This window comes from Ailuropoda melanoleuca, chromosome 10 (genome assembly GCF_002007445.2).
Source record: "Ailuropoda melanoleuca isolate Jingjing chromosome 10, ASM200744v2, whole genome shotgun sequence".
Classification (NCBI taxonomy): Eukaryota; Metazoa; Chordata; class Mammalia; order Carnivora; family Ursidae; genus Ailuropoda; species Ailuropoda melanoleuca.
Window position 1 is genome coordinate 9,483,788 of NC_048227.1, and position 18,679 is coordinate 9,502,466.

Here is an 18,679-nt window from a genome sequence, read left to right on the forward strand (position 1 = left end):
GTAGTCCATGCTAGTTTAAGAGTCGCTACAAAAAAAGGAATGTAGGGGTGTCTGGATGGCTCAGTTGTTAAGCGCCTGCCTTCGGCTCAGGGCATGATCCCGGTGTTCCGGGATCGAGCCCCACATCAGGCTCCTCCACTATGAGCCTGCTTCTTCCTCTCCCACTCCCCTGCTGTGTTCCCTCTCTTGCTGGCTGTCTCTATCTCTATCGAATAAATAAATAAAATCTTAAAAAAAAAAAAAGAATGTAGAACATCTCCACAACTTTTATAGCAATTACATGTTCAAATGATAATATTTTAGACATGGTGAGCTAAATACAGCATATGATTAAAATTAATTTTACTTACTTTTTTTTTTTTATTTTATGGGACTATTGGAAAATTTAAAATCAGAGGAGGGGCAGGTGCTGGCCTTAATGTCTGCAGCTGTCTGGCCTTGATGTCCGCTGCGATGAGCAAGGGAGGGGCCGGTCGGGGGAGGGCGTCACTTGGCCTTGCTGCTGATTCTCTCCAGAAGTGTCTACGCTCGGACCCAAGCTCCTGACCAGCATTCTGTTCCTTCCCAAACCTCACTTGGGTCCACCTGAAAAATTCATGCTCTCCTTACCAGTGTAACCTTGATTTTATTTCCTATGGGACTGGCTGAGAGGACCCTTGTTCACATGGAGGTAGAGATGACTGACAGCAGAGGACCCCAGGCACTGGGTGGGAGCATGGCGCGGGTCCCGCGTGCGATGGACACCAAGCTCTTCCCAGGCTAGCCCTAAAGCAAACGTTTGTCTCTCTCTCTGTCTGTCTCTGGTTCCAGGTCCCACACAGGCAGTGCATCCGGTACTGGACAGATAAAAGGACCATGTGGAGACAAGGAGAAAACAGAAACCACACCCAGTCTCCGGGGATCCGTTCACATCAGCAGCCTCTGCCCCCCAACTCCCAGAGGGCACAAATGTGCTATTATCCAATACTCTTAGATGACACAGGAGACAGAAATGGGTCCATCTTCAAACTACCTTCAGGGATGGCCAGGCCAGAGGGGCCGAAAATGAGGTGCCAAGCTCAACCACGAAGGTTCCCACCAACGCCCCTCAGAGGGGCTGGGGACAGGAATGCCGAGGGCACAGACCTGCAGGGACAGAAGCTGAGACTAGGGAGCCTTGCCAATGTCCAGCCCTCTAGGACAAGTCTAGGAGCTAGGGAGCCGCTCCACCAGCCAGAAGGGAGGCCAGCCAAAAGGAAGGAGAGCGTCAGAGCTGTTGATCTGGGTCATACAGGGCCTTGAATGCCATACTCAGAAGTCTGGACTTTATCTGGAAGGCAACTGAGGGTTTCCGGACAAAGCAGTAAGATGCTCAGAGCCACGCGGGGCTGGTGGCTCTGTCCTTTCTAAACAGGTGCACCCAGAGGACTTGGAAGATGGAGATGGCCCGTCAGTGACTCACCTGGATGCCCGGCAGCGAGAGGGCAGGGGAGGCTTGGAGGTGATAAGGGGGAAGCCAGGCTCACCCAGCCTGCGATGCACCACGCAGCCCTCCGTGGGCGGCTCAACCTTTATGACCTTATTTAACCTACACAGCTATGCAGGGAGGTGGGCCCAGAGCAACTGAGGACTGCCAGGTTTCTGGAATGTATGAGGGAATGAATGAACGAATGTTGGCTAATAACCGTAACCTCCGATCCTTACATTCTGTATTGAATGCGATGGGCTACATTGCACTGAAGAATCAGGTCAATGGGTGGGTTCCGAACTGAGGTCCCTTCTGTGGTGTGCAGAATCTTGGGTGGAAGTTACTGGAGCTGCTGCTGCGAGCACAGGGTGCTAAGAAGAGGGGGGTCCCCGGTGGGGGTGGGACACAGGGCCCTGGCCGTGCTGGGAGAGGTCTGGCCCAGCAACCCCGAGTCGCTCCCAGCATGTGCCCCTCCACACCTCTCCTGGATCCTCGGGCAGCAAGCACTCTCCTTCTGGCACCAGCCTCTCTCCCGGTCCTGGAATTAATAAAGACTCTGAGCAGACTGTGGTTTGCAAGTCTGAAAGCCGGTTCCTGCCCACGTCACTGCCCAGAGAGGAGTGGGGCCCAGCTCCTCCCCAGCACCTCCTCCATTCTGCCTTCCCAGGAGGGGGCAGGCACACAGATGCACCCCCAGTCTCCCCTCCCCACATGCAGGCTCACCCTAGGCACTAAGCCTCCAGACCCCGACCCTGGGCAGCCCCTACCCCCACCCACAAAGACCAGTTTGGGCACATAACCTCCATCAGCTACCCCAAAGTACCCCCGAATAATACACACTGGAAGAAAGAGCTGTGCATTTCCTGGGCAAATAGCTTCAAGGCTGTTCTCCTCATGTGCCCACCCGCCTCCCAGACTCCTGGAGTGGCCACTGCCCGAGACCAGAGGGAGAGGAAGGAATGGCCCCGGGGTCCCAGGGTGGCCCAGCAGAGAGCCAAAGCTTATAGTTACACTAAACACAGGGGTGATCCTTGCAGGGTGAGTGATAGCAATAGCACAATGCTAGGACTAATACCAAATGGAGCATTTGGGGTCTGGCAGGCACGGTATAGAAATATATGACATTTTACTTATCTCCGCAGTAACTCCTCCAGGCAGGGATCTTATCACCACCTGACGCGGGATGAAGCTGAAGCTCTGAAGAGATTACCCGAGCAGAAAGCACTAGAGCCAGAATTTAATGTGAGGTTCACCTGAGTCCAACGCATGGCCTCACCGCTAGCCCTCCAGACGGCCGCGGGGCTCCTGGCTGCAGGAGGGGCGCTTTAGCTCCCCTGCTCAGAGCTGTGGTGGTGTCTGCCTCTCATTCTCTGTCTGGGGGCAGGGAAAACTCACAGAACTTACGGCCTCGACTTCTTCCCCCCCAGAGGCTCTGATGAAGGCAAGTACCCATTTCCCTCCTCAATTCTCTGGCTCCCGAATTTCTTCCCCCACTGTCGGGGGCTGGAGAGACATGACCCTCTCCTACCCTCGCGGACCCCAGAAAAATCCCCAGGGTCCTTATCCTGTTTCAGGCAGGCGGGGACCCCCGGAGTCCTTCTGGAAATGCTGGTCCCAGCTGTTTCAGCACAGGGCCGCCCCCTCCTGGCCACCAGTGGAATGTCAGCCCCGGGGCGTTCTCCTGGGGCCGGTAGGGAACCAGCAGTCTGGGGACTCCCTGAGTCTGGTCTGAGTGCTAGCGGTACTCGGCACTGAGACAGATGGGGGCTGGGTGCTAAAGGGGGGCTGGGCCACCTCTCATTCCGGGTGAGGTCCCCAAGCCCTCGGTCCCCCATGAGCACCTGGGGATACTGCCTGAACTTTACCAGACATTGGTCTGCACAGGCCTGCGTGTGGGACTTTGACCTTGATCCATGACGAATGGAGCCCTGTGGTGTGTCAGGATCTCCCACATGTCCCCCAGATGCCCCAGGGGACAACGCCAACATGGTCTTAATTCCCAGGCCGTTCCCCTGGTGCAGCCCCCCTGTCTTTGCAGATACGGATCCCAGACCTGCTCAACACTCCCTCCCCAGCATCAGGCAGGAGACTGTGACCCTAGCCCATAAAGAATGGAGCCCTATAGTGTGTCAGGGTTCCTCTTCCTTTCCCCAGATGCCCCACGGGGCAGCGCCAACATGATCTCACCTTCCAGGCCATTCTGCTCACAGCCCCTGAACCTTTGCAGACATTGGCCCCGGGCCCTGGACCCCAGAACTGCCCAGCACCCCACCTCCCCAGCTTTGGGCAGAGACAGTCCTGGCCAGACCTGGGGGTGTTGGGGGAGTCTGGAGGGCCGGCGTGGGGGCAGAGGCGCGGGACAGCTGGCCTGTGTCCCCACGCTGGGCCCGGGGCCCAGCCGGAGGGGCGGGGGCCTGGCCACTCGGGCCTTGGCTGGGGCCGGATTTTTGGCTGGGCTGCAGGGCCCTCCCCCCTGCTTCCTCTCCCGAGGGCTGTCCTGGCAGAGGCCCCCCTCGCACTTTCTGGCGGGAACAGGGCCAGCAGTGAGAGAACAGCTACAGAGGGAAAGCGGGAGAGAGATGGGGAAAACTGTGTGTGTGTGTGTGTGTGTGTGTGTGTGTGCACGCGCGCTTGAGTGTGTTTTAAGGAAAAAAGCCCACAGTCCAGTCCAGTCAGACCCAGCCTGGGAGGCTTGTGAGCCGGGCCTTTCGTAATTGCCCCCCTCCCCGCGGCCCCCTCCCCCAGGCCTCCCCCTTCTCCCGCCCTCCCGCCCGCCCTCTCTCCCTCCCTCCTTCCCTCTCCGCGACGAGGCAGCAATTACGCTTTGGGGATAAAACGAGGCGCAGAGAGCGGGCTGGGGCATTTCTCCCCGAGATGGCGGGTCAGAGAGCTGCAGCCCTGCGGCCCGGAGTCCTTCTGCTCCTGCTGTCTGTCACCCACCCCTCGCAGCCTGGAGGTAGGCCTCACCCTGCTCCTGGGGATGCGGGCAGCCCGACAGCCTCCCGGCCAGGTGGCTGGACTGACAGACCAGAGGGCGCCCTTCACCCTGCCGTCCTCCAGGGTGTCCCAGGAGGGAGCCCCTCAGCCCCTGGATCCTTGGAACTGCCCCTCCCAGGAGCCAGCCCGTGCTGAGAAGGAACCTGTCACACAGACACCCCAAGACTCAGGATGGTCTCAGCGGGGTCCAGGTTCTGCCGCCCTGAGAGGGCTGAGGACCCCTGCTTTGTCCTGGGTACTGTTCCAGTGGGGAAGGGGGGCTCCCGAGCATGCCGGGAAGGGGCCGGTGGGGTCCCGTTGGGTTGTTGGGCACTAGCAGTTTGCACACCTGTGGACCCAGTGGGTGTGCACACATGCCCTGGGGGCAGGGGACCTGGGCTGGTGGCCTGCTCCACCGCCGCGGCAAGCTGTGTGACCTCAACAGGTTCCTTGTACCCTGGGGAAGTCAGGACACCCCTCCGAGGAAGGTTAGAGCTAAGTGGATTACTGGGTTGTGGGTTGGAAAGCCGATGCCATGGTCCGTCCCTGGTGAGGAGGGCTGGGGCATCCAAGCATGTGTGTGAGTGTGTGAGTGTGTGCACGTGCTACACATGAACGAGTGTGTTGCATGCTATCGCACAGGTGGGCATGTTTGTATATGCCCAAATGTGTTGTCCAACAGTAGAGGGGGAATGTCTGTTCACAGGTTCATCCCTGAGCAGGTGTGTGTGTGTGTGTGTGTGTGTGTGTGTTGGGGTAGGGGGTTGTAAAGTATGTGAAAGTGCTGTTACCACCCGACAGGCATGGACACATGGGAAATATGCTATCCAGGTGTGGGTTGTCACTGCGTGTGTGTGCCGCGTGCGCACGCGGTACAGAACACAAATGAGGATCGGGGAAGCTGGGGAGGGTATTCATCTCCTGGCAGAGGGAGGCGGCCAGTGGCAGGGGCTAAAGAGGACCTCGCAGCAGTCCTGGACCTTTGGGCATGATGAGTGCCACAGGCCACAAGGGTGCCCCCCCATGGGGCTGCTATGCACCTCAAGGGCCCCTGGGAGTGCCCCCCCCGGGGGTCCCTGAAGGTGCTCCTGGCCCTGGGAAGAGAGGAGTGCAGATACTTAAGCTATTTGGTGGGGTAGCCTGGGTGGGGTCAGCTTTCTGGGGGCGTCCCCCTTGCTGTAAGAACCAGACCTTCAGCAGGGGCCAGCGTGGGGGGGCCCAGGTGGGAGCAGGGCCAGACAGGAGGGCTGGAGTAAGGGATTGGGCAGCCGCGGTGGGTTTCGGTGCGACAGACTAGCTGGGCAGGACTGCTGGGAGCAGAGGCTTCCTGCGTGGAGGTCAGCTCCTCCACCTGGAGGAGGGGCGGGGGACTCGGCAAACCATCAGGCGGGGCCCAGCAGGGGGGCGAGACAAACCCCAGAGGACCGGCCACCCCAGCAGCCCCTCTCCCCCCCCCCCACATCCAGAGCAGCAGCTCTGGGCCCTCCTGAACCAACTCCCTGCTCCCCCAGGTGTGGCCCCTGAGCACCTGCTTCCCTAGACAGCACTTCCGCCCAGAGCCTGGCCATTACATTAATCCCCTCAAAACCCCTAAGAGTCCAGAATATGATCCTCTTTTACGAATAGGGAAATGGAGGCTGAGACAGGCTAAGGCAGCCTCCAGTGGGGGGGGGGGGGAGCACCAGCCAGTTCTCTGCCAAAGGATGAGGGGTGGGGGCCGGTTACCAGCCTACCTCTGGGGAGGAGCACAGCTGGGGGATGAGTTACCAGCCTACCTCTGGGGAGGAGCACAGCTGGGGATGAGTCCTCTAGAGCGGGCAAACCCTCGAGCAGAATGCACCCTTTCCTTGTGCCCTCGGTGACACTATAACCTTCAACTGCCCTCGTTCTTTTTTTTTTGCAAACATGAATCTCAGCTCTGTCCCAGGTGGTAGAGCAACTGGGCCCAGTAAGGGGTGTGTGAATCCGTGACATCTGTTGGGGTTTTTGCCCAGAGCCTCCGAGAGAGGTCAGGGGAGTGGGAGAGGTCGTTAGCCCAACACACAGAACCACCCGCCCGGCTCTCCTGGGGAGCCCAGCTCTGCCCCACCCTCCGCCGGGAGGCTCTCACCCCCACGGGTTCCCCAGCTCCAAAGAATTATATCGCCAGTGGAGGGGGCTCCCTCGGAAAACGGTGATGGAAAGGGTTGTCTAGACCCATTTAGGATGGGTCCAAAGTAGCTTTGAGGACCAGCTGCCCCAAACCCCCACGCCATTTAAAAAGAGAGAGAGAAAACAATTAAATTGAGTAGAATTCTGTCCCCCATGTCCCAGAAATATTATCAGCCTTTTCTTTTCCTGATTCCGGAACTAAGGATGATTTGGAACAGGGATTATCAACCCCGGCTGCATGGCTGCATACCGGAGTTAACCAGGGAACTTTAAACAGCTCTGATACCAGGGTCCCACCCAAGAATTCCTGCTTTATTTGGTCTGAGGAGGGAACTGGATTTTTGTAAACGCCGCCCAGGTAACTCCGATGAGCGTCCAGAGCAGAGGACCTGTGCTCGAGGGGCTAATCCCGTTCTCGCCGGGCCGAGGCAGGAGGGCAGACGTGCCCAGGGGAGTCACCCACTAGAGGATAGATTGTTTTTGAAAAGCCCTTGGCAGCCTTTCTCCAGGCAAACAATAAACAGCTTCGTGAGGTCTTATTTGCTCCCCTGCCAGCCCCCTGGACTGGGGCTTGGCGAAGCCCCTTGCCAAGGCCTGCTGGCCCAATGCTCATTCCCGAACGGCCTTCTCCACGTCTCTGAACCTGAAGCCCCGGGCCCAGGCAGAAGGCCCTGCTTGTGACTGGGGTCAGCTGTGGCTCCCGGGCCAGGCGCCCCGTCTCACTGGCCATAAAATGAGGAGAAACCTCTCTGTCCCACTTATTTCCTCGGCCCAGTGGGAGGCTCCGGTCATGTAACGTCTGCCAAAGTCTCATCAAATAAGGGGGCTGTGGGAATGTGAATTTCTAGAACAATTCATCTTCTTATTCAGAATGTGTTTACTTGGACCGACTGACTCCTACAATTAGTGCACATTTTTAAGGTTTAACTTTCCCTCTTGCTACTCACGCCATGTTTTGTCAGCTGGGTGGAGCATGCATGAGTGGTGGGGGAAGCAGATAGGACTGGGGGCCCCAGGCGGCCCGGAAGAGTCCCGGGAAATCCAGGAAGGCTTCATAGCAGAAGCAATATTTGAGTTCGACCTTGAAAGACAGGGCAATGCCTGAGAGGCTATCTGTGGACGAGAGATGAGCCTGGGGCTCTGGGGCTCTGTGAGGCGGAACTGGGGAGACGGCGGGGGGGGAGGAGGTCGATTCTATCTCAGCAGAAAGAAGACTTCTCTGCAGGTAGAACTGAGAGCCTCGGTGAGGGGGTGACTTTCCCGTCACCGGAGGCATGCAAGCAGGAGCACGGGGAAATGTTTGCGGAAGGAGTTTCTGTCCAGGCCAGAAGACTGTTATGATCTCTGAGAGTCTAGGATCCGGATTCTAAGAGGCAAGAGACAAGTTCCACCCTGGGCTAGCCCGTGAAACAAGCCAAACCCACATAAAACAAGACAAGCATGTTCCAAGCCAACTGCTTTGGACCAGCTGAGCAGGGAGAGCCACAGGCTCAGAGAAGGCAGTCTTGGAGGAAGGACAGGACTTGGGTAGCAGAGAGGCGCTCCTGGCAGGAGGCACAGCTCCGGCCAAGGAGGTGAGGAGGAGGAGAACCAGCTGGAACGTGAAAGATGCCTATTCGAAGGCCCTTGACCGACTACTGTCTTAATCTGTTCTCACCTCTCCTGCACTTGGTGAGAGGAGGTGGGGCAGGGATCCTTCGCACCCCCTGATCCTTCTCCCTTAGCTCAGTGCAAAATGGGGGTCAAAATCCCTAGCTACGCAGGCCGTCATGGTTCAGGCACGGAATTTGGCAATCGCCGTTGGGATCTGAATCATGGGATGGGGCGGGGGGCGGGGGCAAGCTGGGGCAGGCCAGGAGGGCTGCGGAGAGATGGGCAGGCGCTGGGGAGACAGCAGGCAGGGGAGGAACTGCAGATGGGGTGTGGGGGAGCAGAACCTCAACAGAGGAAGTAGGGGTTCAGCCGGGCCCGAGGTGAGGACCCCCCAGGCCGGTTGGGAATGGAACAGGTTGGACCCAGACCCACAGGGAACATCCTTGCCTCCCCTCAACCTCATTCATCCGTGGTTTATTGACTGTCTGCTGGGTACCTGGCCCCAGGCCACGCGCCACACAGCAAGGCGTAGACAGAGTCACTTCCTTTTTTTTTTTTTTTTTTGGGCAATCACCGTGTGCTAGATCCAGGGCAGGACGTCTCTCACTTGAACCCTTTGACAATTTGCAACAGCCTCGCAAGGCAGAGGTTATCAGCCCCACGTTGCTTACAAGGAGACTGGGGCTCAGAGGGGTTAAGTGACTTACCCAAGGTCACACAGATACTAAGAAGTGGCACGGCCAGGATTAGATGTCCGGAGCCGCTGGCTCTGTCCACCCGCCACACGGCTCCCGTAGCCTGCCCTGGAGCCAGAGAGTAGAGAGGTGGGGTGAGGGTACTGTCGGGAGGGAGAGAAGGGGGAGGAGGGTGAGAGCAGAAACAGAGAAAGACCTGGACTACAAAGGGACAGGCACATAAGAGACAGGGCTCAGAGCTGGAGGCCGGGGCCAAGGGAGTCATCAAAGGCCCCAGGCAGGCTGCATGCGTGCTTGGCAGCCGATGACAGGGCCGAGGCGCTCATTCCCAGCAGGCCCAGCCTCCTGGGGCCACCATTCTGTGTCCCCGAGGCTCTGACCAGATTGCTTGCACACTCCAGGTCTGGATGACAGACAGGCCTGGGGGGCTGCAGGCCCTGGGGGGATGTGGCGCCGGGGCTTTGGCACAGGGTGACCGTGACAGCTTGGCATTCCCCACCCTGCTGGGCTGTGGCTGAGGCTGACAGGGCCACGGGGCCAGCAGGCCCAGCTGTGCAGCATCGCCAGGCCGTGGGGCCTCCAGACACACTACAGAGCTGCCCGACACGGTCCCCCAACCCCGCCCATGCCCCAGTCAGCGGGGTGGTCCGGGACCCTGGCTGGAGTGCTGGCAAGGACGCTCATTGAGGCTGGGGCCACCCCGTGGTGGTGGAGTCAGGGCCTGGTCCGCCCTGGGATCGTCTGTTGCCATGACCACGCACAGGCCTGGTCCGGGGCCCAGCACCACGGCGCTCCCCAGTGAGAGCTTCGTGGGCCCATGGGAAATGAACTCGTGATCTTGGCCGGGCAGACAGCCCCTGGCCTGGCCAGTGAATTAGCTTTTCCTTAGGAAACTATTCACTTTGCTCATTCATGGTGTCCCCCTCTGGGCCCCGGCACCTCCTAAGACAGCCCTGTGTCAGCCAGCCAGAGCCCCACCCAACGGTCGCTGCCCAGTGGCTGAGGACACTGACCTCACGCCATCCTATCAGTGTGGGAATGGCTGCATTTGTGTTGGCAACAACCACACTTCCTTACTGCTCACTGTCACGGCCCAGACTGCTCTCCCACAACTCTGGCCCCTGCGCACGCTGCTCAGGGCTGGAGAGAATTAGCTGTCCAGCAAAAAGGACCCAGCCCCAGCCCCAGCCCCATGCCGGGCCCTCTCTCAGGGGAGAGAAGCAGGTAATACAGCGCAAACCATCACGCTTAGAGGGGTGGCCTGGGTTTTGAATCCATATTCCATCTCTTCCCAGCTGTGTGTCCCCGGGCCCCCCCTTACCCTCTCTGAGCCCGATTTCACATCTGTTCCAACGAAGATAGCAATCTCTGCCCTTCCAACCTCACGGGGCCATTCTGAGGAGCGTGAATGAGAAAAGGCTTTATAAACATCGATTGCTTGGGTCAGCATACCTTGCTCCGTAGACGGGCGGCATCAACATTGTCGTCTGCCTCGTTCTGGTTACCTCGTTTTATTGGTTCTGGCTGATGGAGGACTCTACTTGCTTACTTCCAGGGGTCCCAGGGGCTGTTCCTGGCGGAGTTCCCGGAGGTGTCTTTTACCCAGGTAATGTACACGAAACTTCCACGCACCCAGGTAAGTCAGATCATCATGAGCTCGTCAGAGACGACAAGGCAGAGGGGAAGAGCACTGGCGCGCCTCCCACGGCACACCTGAGAGCCACTCCTACTTAAAAGAGCGTCTGTGTAACACTTTTACAAGTACTCAGGGCATAAATTTTCTGAAAGAGGAAAGACGATGTTTGTTTGGGAGGCTATATGAAAGTGGGCGCCTTCATGCCCCCTGCCTCTCAAACCACGAACCCCTCTTGGGAATGCATCCAAAGAAAATAATTGAAAGGTGGAGAAAAAGAGAGATCCCGAACACGGTTGATTGGAGAGTTCTCTGCAAAGACATAAGACACAAAAAGTCCGCCTGACTAGAGGGTATGACTGAGTCCACTCTGACATAACACAGAGCTACTAAAAAATAGGAGTGCACTACCTGCCCAACCAGATGGCGAAGTGCTTTTCCGGGTGCTCACAATATAAAAGCAGTGGCAAGTGCAGCTGGAGACTGGGAACACCCCCGAAAGATAAGGGGCAGAATGTTGCACTTCTGGCATGGGGGGAGGGCACGTTTTCTTTTAATTTGGAAAAAAAAAAGCATCATGGTTTAAAGCAATTAAAAAATCAAAAGTAACACTTTCAATACTTAGAAAGTGTTGGAGAGGTGCTTCCAGGGAGGTGGACCCCTGGATGTGCAGGAAGAGGCACCCAGAGAGGGCATGGAAGTACCGCCCCTTCCCCCAGACCTTGCCTCCGCCCCCCCACGCCCACTCCTCTTCCCTCCAGGGGTTCCTGAGTCACGTCCTTTTATAATACACTGGTGATCTAGTTTTAAAAAAGAAAGAAAAAAGCATTTGAGTGGTCAGGACTGATAGGAAATGGAGGGCAGTTGCCGGCACACTCCCAGACACAAAGCGGCACCGGGCTGTTGGCCCAATGGGGAAACTGAGGCTCACAGGGGTTAAGGCTTGCCTGAGGTCATGCAGCTAGGCAGTGAGGGACTTGACCGTGGGTCTGTGGGCAGCTTTCTGGCAGAGACATTGATGGTTCTATCTCTCTTTCTCCCTCTCAACACAGGTGCTGGTCTCGGAGGTCTGGGAGGAGGAGGTGAGCTCAGAAACCAAACTTGGTTCCTCATGGATGGGGTCCGGTTTTCACTCTGGTCCACTCAGGTCACCCCAGGTCCCCCAGCCTCAGAACCCCAGAAGGCCCAGACATCCCTCAGTTTATGGACGGAGCGTCCAGTCGAGACTTGCCAAAACCCCTGGCCTCTTTCCCTGGTGGCCCCTGCCTCCTTTCCCATGGCTTTTGAGCCCCCACAACACCCCGGCCAGATCTGCTGAGTGGGTATCATCTTTCCCTTCCCGGGCTGAGAAACTGCGTCTGAGAAAGTAGAAACCATAAATCAGGGCTGGAGCTGGGCTTCCCACCCACTCATCCAGACACTGGGCTCCCAGCGGCTTCCTGTCCAAAGGGGAGGACCCTCCCTGTCAACCCCTCTAGGACCTGGCAGGTGAAACCCCCACCCCCACCCCCACCCCCAACGCGCCAGGGAGATAAATAGTAGAAAAATAGTGACCTGGGACTCTGCATTCACTTTCTTCTCTTCCCTCTGCAGCTCTGGGGCCTGGAGGCAAACCGCCCAAGCCAGGTAAGACCTGAGGCCCCAGGGGGAGGGGAGGGCAAGGCCCACAGGGTAGTGAACCCAGGGAGGAAGGCAACAGGCAGGAGGAGGGAGGGAGGTGGTAAGCAGCCATAAGCATGTTGGGGCCAGGCCCCAGGACCTCTAGGAACCGGAGGCTGGAGTCAGCTTGATGTCTTCCCTGTGTGAGGAGGGTCTGGTGTCTACCCTGCAAATACCCATGTGCCCAGCTGCCTGGAGAGTCCCATTGGCACAGGGTCTCAGAAACAGCCCCGGTGCTGGGGATAGGGGGGGCAAAGGCAGGGACTAATGTCTCAGTGGCCACCAAGCCCATGAACGTCGCTCTGGTGCTCAGACACGGATGGTGGCCTCCAGACTCCGCCTGGATGGTCCTCTGATCCCAGACCAAGCTTTCTCTAACCTCTAGGCCAAGACCCTAGACATCTCTGACCTCAGTGACAATTGGAGCCCTTTTTCTGACCCCAGGCTGAACTCTGACCCGAGACCGAGGCCTGGACTTAACCCCAGCCCGAACCCTGACCCTGGGTGCAGAATAGCTCCCCTCCTGACCAGGCCCCTTCCAGCTGTGTTTAGGCCTTGGAGGTTTCCAGTAAGAAGATCTGGCTAGATCTGTCCAGGCTTCTGCCCATGGGGCCCGGATCTGCCACTGAGGTCCACCGTGGGCTCCAAAACAACACCCCCCGGGAAAGGGGGAGGGCAGGTCCCTCCGGGAAACACTGGCAGATAAGGAGCAGGTGGAGGAAATGGTCCAGATTTATGGCCCCATCGGCGTGAAATGCTCCACATGTGGCCTTGGCACCCACCCCCCGCCCCACGTCTCCCCGGCACCGAAGCCAGAGGCTCCAGGACAGTTTGGATGTCCAACGGCTCTTACGAAATCCCAGTGTCCGATGATCCAAGTGCAAATGAATCTACAAGACCCAGATTCCCCTTCCCTGCAAGCCCATCTGGGTTGTGAAACTCCGACGCTGGGCCAGGCAAGAGCGAGAGAGGCGAGAGAGCAGGAGTCCTGGGCAAGGGCTTTTCTGGGGTCCGTGGGGGTCTGTGAGGCCGGGAGCCTTTGGGCCTCACTGCTGATGCTGCCGAAACCTGCATCCCGTCTTCCTGGAGGGGCACGCCGTCCTCACAGGGTCCCCGACGGTAGGGAGGAGGCGAAGGCATGGATGTCGGACTCTGCTTAACCAGGAAAGCCCGCTAAGGACTTTGCTTAGTGGGGGTCATGACTGCAAAACTGGGGGAGGAGATGAGTGGATCCCACCGGCAGCAGGGGACCCATGGCAGGTGGTGATAAAACACCAGAGGGGAGCCCGGGACAGCTGCCCACAGAGGCCCATAAGGGATGGGCACTAAGGCAAGGCGTTAATGAGTGAACGACCTAGTGTAGACGTCTGAAAGAACTTCGGGCTCTGGGTGAAGGAGTAGACCAAAAGGGAAGTCAGGACATCTTCTTTTGATGGCAAGGGCCTGAGGTCATCCCCTTTCAGCCTCAGCACCCTGGGCCACAAAGGCCCGGCTCGGGCTACAGTGCCCCCCGCCCCGCACCGGAGCAGCTCTATGCGGCCTGGGTGCAGGGACGTCCGGGCCTGCCCAAGCAGGACAGAACGGAACACAGGCAGCGTGTGTCGTGCTTGGGAACAATTAATCCCTTGACAAGTACAGGGTGGGTGGCCTGGCAGAGGCTCCGCGTGGGCCTCCGCGGGCTGGCCCTGCCCGGACTCTCAGTGGGGGCCCAGGAAGCTGAGAGCCGGCCCCACCCATACCCGCTGTAGCACCAGCTGGAGGCCAGCCGCTGGCCTGGCCGGGGAGGACAGGAAGGAGCTGGGGGACACCTACTGGGAGCCCTGGCAGGTGGCACACACTAGGTGCTTTCTGTTTACCAGCCCACTGGGCCCAGGAAGGTCAGGCACACACCGGCCATTCCATAGGTGGGGAAACTGAGTCTTTGACAGGGGGAGTGACTTGTTCCCCTCACACACCGAGTGGGTAGGGGCAGCAGGGTTTGAATCCAGGGCTCTGTGATGCTGGGAAGACAGAGCGTTAAGCTGGCCAGGCCCCTGGGCTCCCGGCTAAGGTCAGCTCCTCACTTTTCTCCTCCTTTCCAGGGGCTGGACTCCTGGGAGCGTTCGGGCCAGGTGAGTCCTCAGGAAGGAGGTCGAGCAGGGGTGGGACTGGTCATGCTGGAGGTGGCCCAGGGATCAGACAGCTGGCAGGGGAGCATGGGAAAAGGGCAGAGCAGAAGGGCTGCCTGCCCGCCCCACCAGCCCCACCTTCTTCTTACTTCCTGTCGGGTCCCCATCTTCTCTTCCCATCCCTTCTGTGTTCAGGAAAGGCCTGAACCTGTTCCCTGCCCTCTTGGAGCTCAGGAAATGGGCTTGGCTTGAGACAAGCCCCTGACAGAGCTAGGGAGGGGCAGGGCCTGCGGTGCTAAGGAAATGTACCCAGCACACCCCCAGGCCTGGCCTGACGCATACCGCACCTGCCTGGAAGGGAGAGGGGCCGCAGTTAGAGACCCACCTTGCAGAGGGGCCAGCTGAGTTTTAGATGTGGTCAGCTCAGACAAGGAGGAGATGGGGTGGGAAGGGGGACCACACCCAGGGAAAGCCAGGTAGACCCTCTGGGGCTCAGCAGTCCCCCACGACTGGGGTCTGTCCCCAGAGAGGGCTGCTCCTGGGCTCAGGACCCTGGCAGCCAGGACTGGAGCTTGCAGGAAAGATTCTCACAGAATTGGAAACAAACCTGGCTCGATTGTGAACTCCAACCTGATTGCCCATCAGTCCTGGCCAAAGCTGTGGAATGTCTTCTGGAGGGGGAGAGGGAGCAATTGGGCCCAGATGTGGGAAGGAGAGAGCCAAAGGGACCCATTCAGCTTCTCATAAACATTTTAGCATCCTCCTTGTCTGCAAGCAAGGAGGCTGCTGGACAGCAGGGCAGGCTGGATGGACAGACAGATGGTGGGCGTCGAAAGGGGCTACGGGAGGAGGAGTGGGCTGAGCCAGGGGACCCCTGCAAGGAAGCAGTACGGGCCTGGGGCTGGGTGCTGATGGTAAGAACAGAGCAGGGTCTGGCACAGAAAGCCCTGCTGGGCCCCCCTTTAGCCAGGCCTAGGGGAAGCAAGGTCTGGGGTGCTCTGGGGGGGTCACGCCTACATAGTACCTAGTAGCTGGTCACTATTTTATCAGGATCAGCCCCTAAGTGCCAACTGCTGGAGTCCAGCTTAGGGGCCTGAGCGCCGCACACGGCCCTGCCCGGTTCCTGATCGCCCACCACGAGACCTTCCCACCCTGGGCCCAGGAATGAGGCCTGCACACTAGCTCTCCTCTCCTCACCTGCTGTCTCCTTCTCCCCGCAGGTGCTGGTGGGGTCGCAGGCGGGGGCCCTGGGGCAGCTTGGTGTTGACATCCAGGCAACCCACCCCTCAGGGGGCCAGAGCCACGCCCAGGGCGTCTGTTCGGTGTGGAGGGCAGCTGGGGTACAGGGATGGCAGGCCAGGCCTGTCCCAGGCACTAGCAAGGGGGTGATGTCGAGACCACCTAGCCTTGAGCAGCTGCTCAGGGTACAGGCAGGTCACGGCTGGGTCCAGGGTCAGAGCTGGAGAAGACCCAGGGGCCATTTATTGCTCTCCAGCACCAAACCTGGTCCTGGGAGCAGGGGGTCCCTGCTTAGCATGGAAACCACCCCAAACGCTCCTCCCAGGAGGGTCAGGACCCGGTGGGCTGGGGCTCAGAGCCTCACCTGGTCCTCCCCTGGGCAGGGCTCGGGGCCTTTCCTGCAGGCACCTTCCCGGGGGCTCTGGTGCCCGGTGGAGCAGTGGGGGCCGCTGCAGCCTATAAAGCTGCCAAGGCTGGTGAGTGTTACCCTTGGGCACACGCCCAAAGCCTTCTGGCCTCTGTGAACTCACAAATTTGCCAGACCCTTTCCCGGGGGGCAGCAGGTGGGCAGAATTCTCATCCCCAATCCACCGGGACTCGGGGAGGCCACCAGTTGTGCCCAAGTGTCAAAGCGAGATGGCAGGGCCTTCAACTGGCGGCCCAGGGCCCTCCTGCCTCCCACCGTTCCTTGCGTGACCCCCCTGCCTCTCCCATTCCCGGCTCTGTAGGTGCTGGGCTTGGTGGCGTTGGTGGGGTCGGTGGCATTGGTGGCGTCGGTGGCTTGGGAGTGTCTACAGGTATGGAGCGTAGACCTGAGTTGCCCAGGTGGGGGCCGCAGGCCTGGGCAGAGCCCACTCTGACACGCCCATCCTGTGCCAGGCGCGGTGGTGCCTCAGGCCGGAGCCGGAGTTGGAGTCGGAGCCGGAGCGAAGCCTGGGAAAGTGCCCGGTCAGTGTGCGGTGTCGGGGGCTGGAGGGGGCAGGGCAGGGAGGGTAGAGGCTCCTCCCTTCCACCCCGAAAGGAAGGGAGAGGTCCGGCCGCGGCGGGTGGGGCAGCCAGCCAGGCCCCACGTGTGGTACCGTGGCAGGAATGCTGGACGGTAGGGGCCTACCTTCCGGGCCCTTCTTCCAGATCTTGGAGCAGAAAGAGATCTCAGAGACATGCTCTGTGGCAGGCACTCAAGTGACAGATGGGGCGCAGGGGCTTGGGATGGACAGGCAGTGCGGAAGGGCCCGTGGCAGTCCCGGCAGAGCCGGGCTGAGCCCGGGGCGCGCTGACTCCCCATCTGGTGCTTGTTCCTCTGCACCAAGCCCTTGAGGAAGTGACTTCAGGTTGAACAAAAGGCTGCCTGAGTCCACCCAGAAGGGAGGGAACATCTGGAAGCTGTTAGCCCAGAGGTGGGCTGAGCCAGCCATGTAAACAGGCTCCAGGAGACAAGATAAATCCACACACAGAAGGGTTTGCAGATGACTTCCGAAACTCGTGGGAGAGCCGCAGCCACCGCCCTTGGGTCTCTGGTGACCTCCTCCAGGGCCCTGGGTGCCTGGCCGGGAAGTCCCGGAGCCGCTCCAGAGAGAAGGGTCCAGGAGGGGCTCCTAGAGGCCAGGCTGCTGTTCACGGCTCACACCTTTTCTCTCGGTCACAGGTGTGGGGCTGCCAGGTGTCTACCCAGGAGGAGTGCTCCCAGGAACAGGTAAGGGGACCCTAGGGCAAGGACAGCAGCCCTGGCAGCCTCCCCGGTGGCCTGTCACCTCCCCACAAGCCAGGGTGGCCAGCTGAGCCCTGACCAGCACTGTCCCCCTAAGCATCAAAACTCAAGCCAACAGACAGAGGCCCCTGGTCGTTATTTCCCACAACGGCTAGTCAGCTTCACCACTGCCCCAAGCCCTGACTCTAGGCCCAAGCCCAGACCATCGTCACAGCCCTAGGAGGGCCCCCCGGAGACACTGCAAGTCCCAGGGTAGCCAGCTCTTTCCCAAAAGCTCTGAGTCACCAGGGGGCCCGCCCAGCACACCCGCCCTGTAGGAGACCCCTCTCCGAGCTGCCCTGTCCAGGGCCTGGCCACCCCGCCCAGCATGTGACCTCCTGAATTCCCCCAAAAGCCCAGATTTGGCCCGCTCTGGAGGGATTTGCTGACAGAGTGGCCCTCCCCACTGTCCCTCTGGCTGAGGTGGCCCAGCCCCATTGGAGACGGGAGTGGGGAAAATACCAGCTGCTCTGCCTTCTCCGTGGGCTGGGAGGCTGCAAATTAACTCCAATTTAGAGAGAAGGCCAACTGAGGCACAGGCTGGAGTGGCTGGGAAATGGGATTAACACTCAGGTCTTCCAACCCTGGGTCAGACAGGGAAAGACAGCCGCCACCTCACGGGCCCCCCACCACCCCGTGAGCCGTGCCCATGGCTGGTAGTCAGTAGAGAAGGTCAGCTCTGTGACCCAGGGGAGGTGTGGGTGCCTGCAAGGCCTGCCTTCCTACCCTCACTGCCAGCTCCCTGCTTTGCCCCTTAGGAGCTCGGTTCCCAGGGGTGGGGGTGCTCCCCGGGGTTCCCACCGGAACCGGAGTCAAGGCCAAGACCCCAGGTACGCAGCCAGTGTGCTGGGAGCCCATGGCGGGAATCTCCACCCTCCTTCAGTCCCCTCTGTCCCAGGGTGGGGGTGGGGATGGGGGCCCTGGGTTCAGGGCCCTCTGTGGGGGGCGCCTCTTGTGCTCCAGCCTGGATGCAGCTGGCCGGGATGGGCAGCACCCCTCTCAGAAATCCCCAACTGTGAGCCGGGCGGTCCAGGCACCATTTATTGGTACCTTGGCACCCAGGGCCCATGGTGGCAGGGCTGCGGTGACAGCTCTTACCTTGCAGGTGGAGGCGGAGCTTTTGCTGGAATCCCAGGTAAGGCAAAGCTGGGTGTCCCCCGGCAGGTGGGCAGTTGGCAGAGTAGCCAGCCAGGCCGGGGCTTTTGTCCTGGGAGGGGCTGGGCCCCCGAGTCCCAGCAAGGCCTGTCCGGTTTCCCTCACGCCTACTGCCTCAGGCCTTGGACTGGCTTCAGCACAATGTGGCCTTGATCACAGGCTGCTTCCCCAACCCCAACCCCTCTGTCTGTGTAGCAGCCAAATAACCCCAGAAATCCCACCCATCTGTGCCAAATGCCGCAAAAGCTGCAGGTCCTGACTGTGGCCCAAGCCCTG

The 18,679-nt window shown here is 59.6% G+C and overlaps 1 protein-coding gene and 1 long non-coding RNA gene across 9 annotated transcripts in view; one reads left to right on the forward strand and one right to left on the reverse strand.

Annotated features, from left to right (window-relative positions):
• Positions 1 to 292: 292 nt before the first annotated feature.
• On the reverse strand, positions 293 to 10,451 carry LOC105238007. Of its 3 annotated transcripts, none has more exons than XR_004628379.1 (4): positions 10,315 to 10,438; positions 8,875 to 9,005; positions 1,684 to 1,985; positions 293 to 585 (listed from the first exon to the last, which is right to left on the reverse strand). It is a non-coding gene; the product is annotated as an uncharacterized LOC105238007 (long non-coding RNA). The 3 variants fall into 3 exon arrangements; XR_004628381.1 differs by having other exon boundaries at positions 8,875 to 8,970; positions 10,315 to 10,411; XR_004628380.1 differs by lacking the exon at positions 8,875 to 9,005 and having other exon boundaries at positions 294 to 585; positions 10,315 to 10,451.
• Positions 4,209 to 18,679, forward strand: part of ELN (elastin) — a 31,429-nt gene continuing 16,958 nt past the window's right edge. For 3 of the 6 annotated variants that reach the window (XM_034669997.1, XM_019800550.2, XM_034669998.1), the window contains exons 1-11: positions 4,209 to 4,403; positions 10,418 to 10,468; positions 11,548 to 11,577; positions 12,089 to 12,121; positions 14,236 to 14,265; positions 15,885 to 15,977; positions 16,230 to 16,298; positions 16,381 to 16,449; positions 17,147 to 17,194; positions 18,007 to 18,078; positions 18,354 to 18,383. In XM_034669997.1, the coding sequence (XP_034525888.1) occupies positions 4,322 to 4,403; positions 10,418 to 10,468; positions 11,548 to 11,577; positions 12,089 to 12,121; positions 14,236 to 14,265; positions 15,885 to 15,977; positions 16,230 to 16,298; positions 16,381 to 16,449; positions 17,147 to 17,194; positions 18,007 to 18,078; positions 18,354 to 18,383 (607 nt within the window). In that variant the 5' untranslated portion in view covers positions 4,209 to 4,321. The remainder of the gene's footprint in view (positions 4,404 to 10,417; positions 10,469 to 11,547; positions 11,578 to 12,088; positions 12,122 to 14,235; positions 14,266 to 15,884; positions 15,978 to 16,229; positions 16,299 to 16,380; positions 16,450 to 17,146; positions 17,195 to 18,006; positions 18,079 to 18,353; positions 18,384 to 18,679) is intronic. The other 3 variants (XM_034669996.1, XM_034669995.1, XM_034669994.1) reach the window with 2 other exon arrangements.